At 37.5% G+C, this 12,510-nt stretch overlaps 2 protein-coding genes across 2 annotated transcripts in view; both read left to right on the top strand.

Annotated features, from left to right (window-relative positions):
* LOC134793521 (pre-rRNA-processing protein TSR1 homolog) overlaps positions 1-12,510 on the top strand; it is a 561,986-nt gene that overhangs the window by 351,286 nt on the left and 198,190 nt on the right. The gene's annotated exons all lie outside the window — the stretch shown is intronic.
* The window catches only part of LOC134793563 (phosphatidate cytidylyltransferase, photoreceptor-specific), a 53,502-nt gene that overhangs the window by 31,501 nt on the left and 9,491 nt on the right, over positions 1-12,510 (top strand). The window contains exon 6 of the mRNA XM_063765174.1: positions 4,570-4,736. Coding sequence (XP_063621244.1) covers positions 4,570-4,736 — 167 coding nt within the window. The remainder of the gene's footprint in view (positions 1-4,569; positions 4,737-12,510) is intronic.

The raw sequence follows: 12,510 nt of genomic DNA, 5'->3' as shown, positions 1-12,510 counted from the left end.
ATAGGGATGGTTTTGTGCCAAATGAAGTAGACTATTTTATTAACTTATGTTTGGTTTAGGTATTTTCTATATAATTATAAAGGTAGTAATAAATTCCTTCTTACAGATGTGTATTTTCCTTTTTATTTCATGAGATGGAGCTATAAAAAAACTACCTAGTTATATCAAATTAATAATCAAAGGTATTGTCATTTTACATTACTTTCCATTCAGATTCTCACAAGATGCTATTCGCAGAGAACTATGGAAAAAGCTGTCCAATTAGAGAGACATGAAATTGACTGGATGCCTGGCAAGATATCTAGAATATGTTCTATTCATGAGATAACCCGTGAGATAATCATACCCGGTCGCCTATATGTAGAATATGTAGATACATTAAACATACTTGATCGGCTATATACATATAAAATATTTCCATTGGAACTGAAAGTGGGGATTTATTGTGACTCCGCCTGTTCAAATATTTTTGACCCGATTCGTGTACCCATGTTAATTTTGCAGGCTGTATAGCCAGTCCGATTTCTAAGATCAAGTTCGCCATACCTGTACTATGGCGTACTTGATTTTAGAAAAACGGACAGACTATACCTGAACGTGACTTCGCACAACCATACAGATTGATAATAAAATATACAAAATACTTATTATAGCGGAATACATTTATACAACAATGAACATTTACTTATGTTGAGTTAGTCTGTCGTTTCACAACAACATTTTAACTAGTTATCTTTTTTTTTTTTTTTTTTTACTAGCCTATTTGAGTGTCCCACTGCTGGGCAAAGGCCTCTCCCCTTAATTTCCACGACTCCCGATTTGGTGCTTCCTCGGGCCAGTTGTTCAGAAAGCTGTCCAGGTCATCTCGCCATCTCCGTTTGGGCCTACCGCGGCCACGTCCCTCTACCGGCATCCACTTGGTGGCTAAGCTAGCCCACCTCTCCGGATGCATGCGGTAGACGTGACCGGCCCAGTCCCATTTGAGCCTAGCGGTTTTTTCGCCTACGTCAGCAATGCGGGTTTTAGAGCGCAGCCTGGTGTTTTTTATGCGATCAGTTACTTTGACACCTAGAATACTGCGCTCCATGGCGCGTTGGCAAACCTTCAGTTTGGACTTCTGAATCTCTGTGAGTGACCAAGTTTGAGCGCCGTAGGTTAGAACAGGCAGAATACACATGTCAACGAGTTTGCGCTTTAGTGACAATGGAAGGTCGCCCTTCATTAGCTCCTTCATGGACCAGTAGCTCTTCCAGGCATTTTGAACACGGCGCTGAACTTCCTTGTCTTGCCTGTTGCTGAAAGAGACTAGCTGGCCCAAGTAGATGTACTCGTCAACATAGTGTATGATCTGCCCGTCCACCTCGACACTATTACGTTCCTTGCTATTGGTCATCACTTGAGTCTTTGCGCGATTCATTTGAAGTCCAACCTGAAGGCTTGCGTTGCTCAGGTCTTGGAGCATTTGCTGTAGTTCTACTGCAGAAGGGGCAAAGAGAACAATGTCGTCGGCGAAACGAAGATTTGATAGCCTCCTGTCACCGACGACTATTCCCCTAGCCTCCCAGGAAACCGCCAGGCTCTTGAAAACTTCTTCGAGGGTGCTTGTGAATAGTTTAGGAGACAGCGGATCACCCTGTTTAACACCTCGTTGTATAGGGAACGTCGGACCGGAGTGCTGAAGTTTTATATCGGCGGTGCTGTTGCTGTATATATTTTTGATTAAGTTTATATAGGTAGGATGAATGTTTTGATTTGTTAGTGCGGTTACTATGGCAGAATGGGTTATGCTATCAAATGCTTTCCTGTAATCAAGTTATCTTTTAATCTGCATTAAATTATTATACGTGAATTATTTGACTGGTTCTTCAATGTATGGCATAAACCTATCCCTGTCCAAGTCATATTCTAATCAAATATGAACCGCGAACTCTCAGCGGCCAGTACGTACGGCAAGAAGGTTATTAGCGGATTAATGTCGCTGATTGGTAGTTATTGACATTATATGCATTTCATCTACACTTAGCTGTGTACGTTAGTGTAATAGAGATGACTATTATTTCGTTTACCAGCTTTGATTACAGGCTCTGTAAACGTATCGTCATATTTAAATGTAGGCGTAATTGTGTATGTGTGCAAATTTTGCCCGAGAATTTGAACGGTAATGTTCCCAAAGGCGGTATCCATGGTTATATGCGATCACTGTTTGACATTAACCCGCTATGCTTCTCGCTGTAATGTAAAACGTAATTTAAACGCACGCACGAGGTGTATAATGCAACCTAACGATAGTAAATAATATGCTATTCTGCCGTGAAGCCAACGTAATTGTTTCAAATTCTATAGAACAGGGAATGCCCAACGCTCGAACAATGCGTACTAAAACTATATATTTATGAACACGGAGTATTTTTAGCTCAGCGTACGTGTGATCCTCTAATATGAAAGATTGTTACGGATTCCATGCAGAAGTGTATTAATAGGTATCTCATGGACGACTATTTACATTAACAGTCTTCTTCTTATGGTGCCATATCATATCGGATGTCGGCGATCATCATGCGAAAATTTCTCTATTCTTTACCGTTCTACAAAAAGTGGCGGTGTCTTTGGGTACCGGTCCTATCCCTAATATTTTTACTCCGTGTTGTTCTAGGTCTTCCTTTACCTCTTTTACCTTCTATTCATACGTATACATTAACATTGTAATTGAAATTTGATTAATCGTTTTTAAGGTTTCGTACCCAAAGCAAGTTGCCAATCCTAGGTAGGTACAGTCAGAGCGGAAAGTGACATTCACAAGTACACGATCGTTAAAGTTTTGTTCAGTTCAGTTAGGACACCTAAATTGTACTATTCGTGTCAATTTTTATAAGCCAACAGATATAATATCGGAGCGGCCAATGTGCGCAATAATATCTGAAGATGCACTTTAACGTCTTGCGGCGCGATTCGGGAATTAGAGATTTAACTAGATACGATATAGTAAAGATATATTAACTTCATATCTATTTCATATCTATATAGTGAATCTCTAATTCATTTCCCGAAACGCGACGCCAGCCGCCACAAGGTACCTTTTGCCGTGGAACGTCACATATCTTTACTATTTCATATCTAGTGAATCTCTAATTCATTTCCCGAATCGAGCCGTTGATGTCGTTGGTGTCTGGATGGCACTACCATTCCAAGAGAAATATTGTAATTTTTTCGTACTGTATAAAGATACGGATCCTCCATTTTGCGTGGTCCGACCAGCAACGGTTTTTAAAGTTCCGTAGTTATCATCCCCATTTGACTACCTAAGGAATACATTGGTACTTACTTATTAAAAATCAAATAGAAATGCAACATACTTTTAATAGTAAATTAGCAGTGAATAGGCGTATAACCAAGCAGCAGTCAGTCCGAAGTAGGTTAACGGACGGCAAAGAGATTCAAATTGATTGGTTGATTGTGCGTCGGATTCGGCCAGGTTGCTTATTACATGGCGACTATTGCTCGTTAACACATAATGGAATAGGCACTGGCATTGCCATTTAAATCGCCTAACGTAGCTTCATTCATATATGTAGTTAGACTCGTTTAACGTAGAAATCACCTGATTGTTGCCATGGTTACGTTCCATGGGTTAATACAAACCGTGGCTTTACATTTAAATTAACCAATGATACATTTTTGCGGTGGTCATAAGCTGTTTTCCATAATGGACCATCTATCCAACGTGGTAGTAGATCGTGGCACTATACAGATTCCTTGTAAATACACTGTGCTGCTAGTGCTATTGTCCCTTGGCGGATGAGACAGTATAATAATAAGAAATAGTTGTTCTACCGATTAGAACTCTTTAATATCGATTTAGATACATTATCCTTCGAAAAAAAGGCACAGTAGTTACAGGATAAGAATAAGTTCATATGGTCGGCAATGCGCATATGTCACCTTCTAGAATGCAGCCGTCCACAATTGTCCACAAATTATCTTGTTTGTATAGCATGTCTGTTGACGTTGAATATTTACCTCTTTTTAATGACCGCCGGTTTAAATTTAGTCTGTTATTATTATTAACTTTGCAATATTATTGAAGGTTACCCAAACAGTAAATAGATAACAATATTGAGATCGCCCCGCACTAAGGCGTCGTCCGCACTGCGTTGTTGACATTTAGGCCCACTTGCAACATTCCACTAACCCGGGGTTAACCGGTTAAACCTGGAGTTACCATGGTTACCAGTACAATTTGACACTGGGTTGACGGTTCAACCGGTTAACCCCGGGTTAGTGGGATGGTGCAAGTGGGCCTTAGGGGCTGTCCATAAATTACGTCATCGATTTTTGACGATTTTGGTCCCGTCCCCCCCTAAAATCATCCAAAAATCATGCTCCGAAAGACCCCGTTTCCTCCTACGTCATGCTACCGTCATCCGATGTCCAGACCCCCCCCCCCCCTAATTTGAAATGACGTAATTTATGAATAGCCCCTTAGTATCCCTGGTTATAAGAAAAGTCTTATATAGTTAGGTTAAAAAAATGTGATGAAACAGCCATGCATATATTCTTGTCTCTCCGCAGGCCTAATCTGGTTCATAGTGCCGGTGTCCATGATAATCTGCAACGACGTAATGGCCTACGTGTTCGGCTTCTTCTTCGGCAAGACGCCGCTCATCAAGCTCAGCCCCAAGAAGACGTGGGAGGGCTTCATTGGAGGCGGATTCTCCACTGTTGTGTTTGGACTTGTGGTGAGTACTTATTTCCAACTATAGCTTCTTTTATTTTACCGTTCTGTCGCAATGCATGATTCATGTATCCATGCTAAATTGCAGCTTTGGGGCTATTCATAAATTACGTCATTTCAAATTAGGGGGGGGGGGGTCTGGACATCGGATGACGGTAGCATGTCGTAGGAGGAAACGGGGTCATTTGAAGCATGATTTTTGGATGATTTTAGGGGGGGGGGGGGTCAAAAATCGTCAAAAAACGATGACGTAATTTATGGACAGCCCCTTTCTAGCACTAATGATGGAGCAACTAGATTACCACGACACTGAACTCCTCCTAAACGTCTTAAAATAAAATAATTAACTAAATATTTACAATACTTACATAGATATACTCGTACATTTTATAATAATAACATTGAAATAATACTCCCTTATCATAAATAATATAGTATGCACTTTTACACACTAACACACACACACAATATATACACACACTCACAAATTAACAAACACTCGTACACACGCAGTGCACAAATAAAAACAATATACCTACATGTTAAAAGAGGCATAGCTATCTGCACCTCTAGCACAACTGGCCGCGACAGGCGCGAGAAGAGACAGATCGGCGCGACTTGGCGGCTTGTCGCGTGTTGGCAGCACAACTCACGCGCGAGAGCCGCGACAAACTCGCGATCAGGTGTCACTGTCAGAAAATGACAACGATCGCGACTTTGAACTAAAATCCGTAGCACAACTGCCTATTTTGAGACAAAATATTCTCTCGGCTTTATGTCAATCCGCGAGTCGAAGTCTACGCGACTTTATAACGCGACTCGCTCTCGCGGGTGGTTTGCTTGTACTTTTTTAACTGAACTCATGATAATTATAACTTAAAAACAAGTTTCATATATTATGTAATAATATAATTTGTATAATTACTTATTGCCCTAAGGGATAAGGAAGTAGGGAACAATCACTAAATGCGCTTTACGCACTCTTATATCGATTATGCACGGTGATACCTACAAGTACCACAACACACCCATCATGTTTACAACTTTAATTTCAAACAGCTAGCTTGTAGGTACTAAATTAAGTAAATAGGTACATATGTAGGATTTTTTAAATTTCAATTCAGGTTCGTAAGTTTGTAAAAGTATAATCAAAATCAAAAATCAAAAATCAAAAATATACTTTATTCATGTAGGCCTAGCAACAAGCTCTTATGAATCGTAATTAATCTTAATCTAATTATCAGAGCAATTTATTGATGTTAATATTATTCCATAATAAAATTGGATTATTATACATATCAAATTTAACACTAAGAATTTCACAAAAGAATCGTCAAACATTAAAAAGATTGTATAAAAAAATACTAGTCTAGAATTTCTAGAATAAAATCTAAATGTCAAAAAAAAGCATAAGTAACAAAAGAAGTAGATAGTATTACATCGGAATATCCATTTCCTCATCAATAATCAAATGTACCTAATAAATAAATAATCATTTCGAATAACAATTAATCCCACGTTGTAATATCATTCATGTAGTCTTGTGTGGTATAATAAGCTTTAGAAATAAGTTTACGCTTTACATAATTCTTAAATTTATTAATAGATAATTCAGTAATATGGTTTGGAAGTTTATTATAAAATCTTACACAATTACCCATGAATGATTTTTTAATTTTATGGAGCTGAGTGAAGGGCACTGCGAGCTTATGTTTATTTCTAGTATTAATATTATGAATTTCACAATTTTTCCTAAAATTTACAATATTTTTATGTACATACAGAATATTCTCATAAATGTATTGACAGTGCACTGTCATTATGTCAATTTCCTTAAATTTATCTCTAAGTGAGTCTCTATGGTTCATTTTGTATATTGCTCGAATAGCCCTCTTCTGCAGAACAAAAATGGTATTTATCTCTGAAGCACCGCCCCACAGTAAAATACCATAAGCCATAATGCTATGGAAGTAACTAAAATATACTAATCGAGCTGTTTTCACGTCAGTTAACTGACGGATTTTGCTCACTGCAAAAGCTGCAGAGCTCAGTCTATTCGAAAGAGTAGCAATATGGGGACCCCACTGGAGTTTAGAATCTAAAGTTATACCAAGAAAAACTGTACTATCAACTAATTCCAATTCCTCATCCTTCACAATGACACTTGTTTGCACATGCCTTACGTTACTACTAGTGACAAACTTAATACATTTAGTCTTTTTCTCATTTAACAATAAATTATTAACATTGAACCAATTTACTACTTTTGAAATGGCATTGTTTACATCATTGTAAGCTTGTTGCTGTCGTTTGACTTTGAAAATAAGTGAGGTGTCGTCTGCAAACAATACTATATCATGGTGGGTCTTAACAAGGAATGGCAAGTCATTTATGTAGATAAGGAACAGGAAAGGCCCCAATATTGACCCCTGTGGTACACCCATAGAGACCAATGACCCAGGTGATCGCTGTCCATTCACATCGACCCTTTGTATTCTACCATTTAAGTAGGACTTAAGTAAATTCAGTGCCGATCCTCTAACTCCGTAATAATGAAGTTTCCTGATTAATGTTTCATGACAAACACAGTCGAAGGCCTTAGATAAATCACAGAAGACACCTAAAGCATCTCGTGACTCCTCCCAGGCATCGAAAATATGCTTAATTAGCTCAACACCGGCATCGGTTGTTGAGCGACCCCGTGTAAAACCAAACTGCTTATTATGCATCAAATTATTAACGTTAAAATGTCGTACTAATTGAGAAAGAACTAATTTTTCAAAAATCTTGCTAAATGTTGGTAGCACAGATATCGGTCTAAAGTTAGTGGGGTCAGAGCTGCTACCAGATTTAAATAAAGGAATTACTTTACTATGTTTCATTAGATCAGGAAACTCGCCGCAATCAACACTGTTGTTAAATATAACTACCAAGTCAGGCGCTACAATTTCAACTAAGGATTTGACAGCATGGACAGAGACTCCCCAGAGGTCATTAGTTTTTTTGACATTAATTGATTTAAACGCCTTTATTACATCTGAGGTACAAACATGTTCAAAATGAAGGTCTCCACAACACTCTGGAGCGTTATGTTTTAATAATGTAACAGCAGATGAGGGTGATGAATTTAAATCCTTAGTTGTGGATACTGGTACCTCGGTGAAAAATTTTTCAAATTCTGTAGCTACTTCTAAATTGGAATCTATAATTTTGTTATCAATGTTTAGTTTAAGCTCTTTAATTGTGTGTTTAGAGCGACCAGTCTCCACATTTATAACTTTCCAGGTTGCTTTAACAATGTCGGAACTACTTTTTATTTTCTGACTTAGATAATTTCGCTTAGCTATATGACAATCTACTTTAAACTTCTTCGAATACTCCTTCACATGTTCTTTAAATTCATCACTCTGATTAAACCGCCGTTCCTCATATAAGGCATACAGTTCACGTCTTCTTTGATGTAAGTCCGCAGTAGCCCACTCACTAAAAACTGATGCACCACTAACTACGACCGATTTTGAGGTGAATATCGCATTATAATGATCCATAAAAGTGTGAAAGAATGAATTATACATACTATTAGGACTCATATCGGAAGACAAAAAGGGTAGCGCCTGAACTAAACTTAGCTTCATTCTTTCCACGCGGTCCGAGGTTACTGGTACAAAAGTTATTTGTTTTCTCATGGTATTTTTCCTTAATGCCTCAAATACCATTAATTGACCTAAGTGGTCTGATTCTAAATTGCTGATAACTTTTTTAGCAATAGGAAAAATATCTGTGAAAATATTATCTATACAGGTTGCACTAGTAGCAGTCACTCTAGTGGGCTCCATAAACATGTGGTTGAGATTACAAGATTTAAAAAGATTCAATAATCTACAAGACATTGTTGAATTTTCCATAATATTTACATTAAAGTCGCCGCATATAAGCAATTTCTTACTAGAAGATGATATTTTAAGTAGGGCAGATTCCATTATGTTTTCAAATAATTCAAAATTACTTAATGGCGGCCTATACACACAGACAACAATAAATTGCTCTAATTCTACTGCACTTAGTTCTATAGTCCGTTCAACAGACATGGATACAATGTCCTTACGTTCCTTAAATTTTAACTGACTATTTAATATAATTAATGACCCACCATGTATGGAACTAAGTCTGGTGAACGAACTTCCCGCCTGGTGATTATTAAATTGGGGCATTAATTCATTATTATTTAACCAATGTTCAGTAAGACATAAAATATCAATATTAAAATCATTCAAAAAAAGTTCTATCTGTAAATTTTTTCCTCTAATACATTGAATATTTTGATGCACCAGGTGGATATACTTTCCATGTTTGCAGTATTTTTCATTATATTTATTTAAAACTAAATTGCCAGAGACAGAATCTTTTGTCTTAACACCTAGTTTAAATCTATTAAATCATTGGTTATGACTGGAACCAATTCCATGTTCATACTGGGCTGCTCAATAGGAGCAGAATTGTCTGCCAAATTCTTGGCAGAAATGTCAAGTAAATATGATAGCGATAAAGCTATTTGTCTTTTGTAATAATTTGAAAGGCAACACTTGCCTTTAGTCAAAAACACCATAGGCATATGGTATTTACTAACAAAATTGTTAGTGTCAATTATGCTAAACTTACTACTATATGTACAAAGATTATATAGAGATATATTTAACTTATGTCTAGTGGTATTTTCTGCCTCTGACATTTGCTCACAATAGGGGAATGTGAAAAAAATAATTTAATCCTAAGACTTCCTTACACAAAACTTTCATCAACCTAACAACTAACAACGGAGCCCGCTTGCTTGTACATAAACGAAGCCGATGAGGTGGGTAGGTACAAATGTTCAAAACAAACTATCCAACTTATTAAGTAATTTAGTAGTAAGTAGTTAACTTATTATTATTAAGTAAGCCTTAGTAGTAGTATTTAGGATCACGGTTAGATGTCTAATTTCAACAATCTCTTACTATTTAGGTACCGTTTGGAACCTTCCTCGACTTCAACAAAACATACCTACATGTGGCCTGTGCCCGCTGCGTCGTACTGTAACAGAATGATGTAATACGTGGCTGTAACAGGATCATGTCCGGCTCAAAATCATGCTTTGTATGAAATATTATCAGTCATCACCCACTAAACCATTCCGTCCCCTGCCAACACCATACCGTGACGTGACTGGACCGACCCGACCAACAATATTTTGAAGGAGTCGTTACGCTCATGTCATAGTCTGCGTAGCATAGGTACGGTTATCATATGGTCTACTCTACCATATTAAAACTCCTCTAGATCATACCCGCGTTCTAGATGTTTCACTTCATGTTTGACAGGGTCTGATACGATCATGCTATGATACGTTGCTGTCAGCATTAAGTATGAAGTGGGCCTTGGGGAGCTAATCATGGCTTCTAGGAGTTGTAGGTACCTACCTACTTTATTTTTGTTTCATTTCAGGTAAAAAATACAGGAGTGAAAAAAAAACAATATTTAAGGCGCTCTTATACTCGAGTTTTACGTTTTCAAGGGGGTGAAGCAGACGCGTGGTAGAACGGGCAGGCGGGCGCCCCGCGCGGCGCACTGCACCATGCCCGCACAGCACGTCTACGTCCTTATTCTGACGACATCGGTATTCTGAATTGTCCGTTCCGGGATTTTTTCCGGCAATTAATATTGAATAAGATTTATTAGCAAATTCGAATTTTGATGAGTACTTAATGAAATTAAAAATGGTAGGTAAGACGGTGAGTGTAAATAATTATTAATTATATACAATATAAGTGTATACCGCGACAAACTAAGAATCTAATCAAATGATACCAAATTATTATGAGACAAATAGTACTTATACTAATAGACATTAAAAATGTAATAGAGCTAGACCAAGAAAAATCTGCAACGATTTTGATTGCACACGCAGTGCAAGTGTTATTTTAAACGTCAATCTTCTATAAAATTATGAATAACACTTGCACTGCCTATGCTATCAAAATCGTTGCAGACTTGGTCTAACTCTAGCAGTCAATTTCGGGCAAGTAGGTAGTGAAAATAAGGAAGAATACTAGCAAAGCTAAGATAATTTGTGGGACTATTGAGTTATGCATAGCTCCAATAAGTACATAAAATTAGCTGTCTTCACAAGAAACAATTATAACAATTTATAACTCTAACTGTAATACTTTAATATTTTTCTAATTTTGAATTGACGAGTAAAAGTCAAGCATTTAAAGATTGTAATGACAAAAAACACTTCTACTTCGACATTCGAGTTAGTTAATAGCTCAAGAAAATAAAAAAAATATGCGGAAATAATTCGTATAATTTTGAAAATTGGCACAGTTATACCTTGTGGTGTCCAGATAACCATACTTAATGTCCTCGAGCTTAGCGAGTGTGCTGAGGGTGTAGGGGTCCCTTTTTTTAGTTTTTCGTAAATAACTCGTAAATGGTGGCCAATATAAAAAAATCTTGTTAAACGTTAATAATCTACACAAAATTTTGTACAAAAAAGATTCAGTACACTTTTAGCAGGGATCAATATTTAAAAAGATAATAAAGAGAGAAAGTTAATTATATTGAATTCTAAGGTTCCTTGTTTTTATTTTTTCGTTAATAATTTGAAAAGTATGACTCATAGCAAAAAAAATCTTATACATAAATAATAAACATAAAATTTCCTACAAGAATATGCTAGGTGGGGATGATGGTTGCACAGTCGAAGAACTCAAGGCTCGTGGGAACTATGCTTCTTTTAAACTAGGCGTGCCGGAAAGTCTGCTTGAAAAGGTCATGGCTGAAGAAAACTGGGCGAAGGACATAAGTATCAAGCCATGGCGACATAATTTTCGTCGCCATAGTAAAAAAAGCGAGAAGTAAATTGACGCAGAGTATTAGCATCTACTACCAGAACGTACGCGGATTAAGGTCGAAAACTGATGTCTTCCATACTAACATGCTTCTGGGCTCATACAACGTCGTGGCCCTAACCGAGACATTCCTTACGAGTTCGGTGAAGGATGCGGAACTATTCTCCGAGGATTACATAGTGTTAAGGAAAGATCGTCTCGGTGATGTGGGTTGGGGTGGTGTGTTGCTCGCTGTGCACAAAAGTTTATCGGTACGTCTTCTGTCTAGTATCGATGGTTTAAGTGATGACATGGAACTAGTTTCTGCTTTAGTCGTGGGCAAAGCGGTAAAATTTGTATGTTGCGTTGTTTACCTCCCACCTAGTTATAGAGACGACCAATATTTGAAAGTTTTGACATGTTTAGAAAATGTAATTTGTAAATTCCCTGACCATGAAATAATTATTTTAGGTGATTTTAATTTGAATTCGTGTAGTGTAAATGTCCAGAATAATTTTAAATGTTTTATGGAATTTTGTCAACTGTATCAGCATAATAATGTGTGTAATGGGCATGATGGTATACTAGACCTGGTTTTGAGCGGCTTTGCCCCAGAGACTGAGACAGTGAGCGTTTGCGGCGAAGTCGATGCGTTTGTACCGGCTGATGCGTACCACCCGCCCCTTGAGGTATTGGTAAAGTTTCAACGTGTTGGTATGCGTTCCCCGGCTTTGCAGTCTCGTCCTCCTGTTTCGGGTCCTAAATGGAACTTTCGTAAGGCTGATCTTAGAGTTCTTTATAACGCTATATCAGATATTGATTGGAGTGATGTGCTCATTGAGAACTGTTCTGGCACTGCCGCTGAACTATTTTACGCCAAATTGAAAAAATGTATCGACAGTAATGTTC

This window comes from Cydia splendana, chromosome 9 (assembly GCF_910591565.1).
Source record: "Cydia splendana chromosome 9, ilCydSple1.2, whole genome shotgun sequence".
Taxonomy (NCBI): domain Eukaryota; kingdom Metazoa; phylum Arthropoda; class Insecta; order Lepidoptera; family Tortricidae; genus Cydia; species Cydia splendana.
The sequence above is the reverse complement of the archived record's forward strand: the minus strand, read 5'-3'. Positions and strand labels throughout refer to the sequence as shown.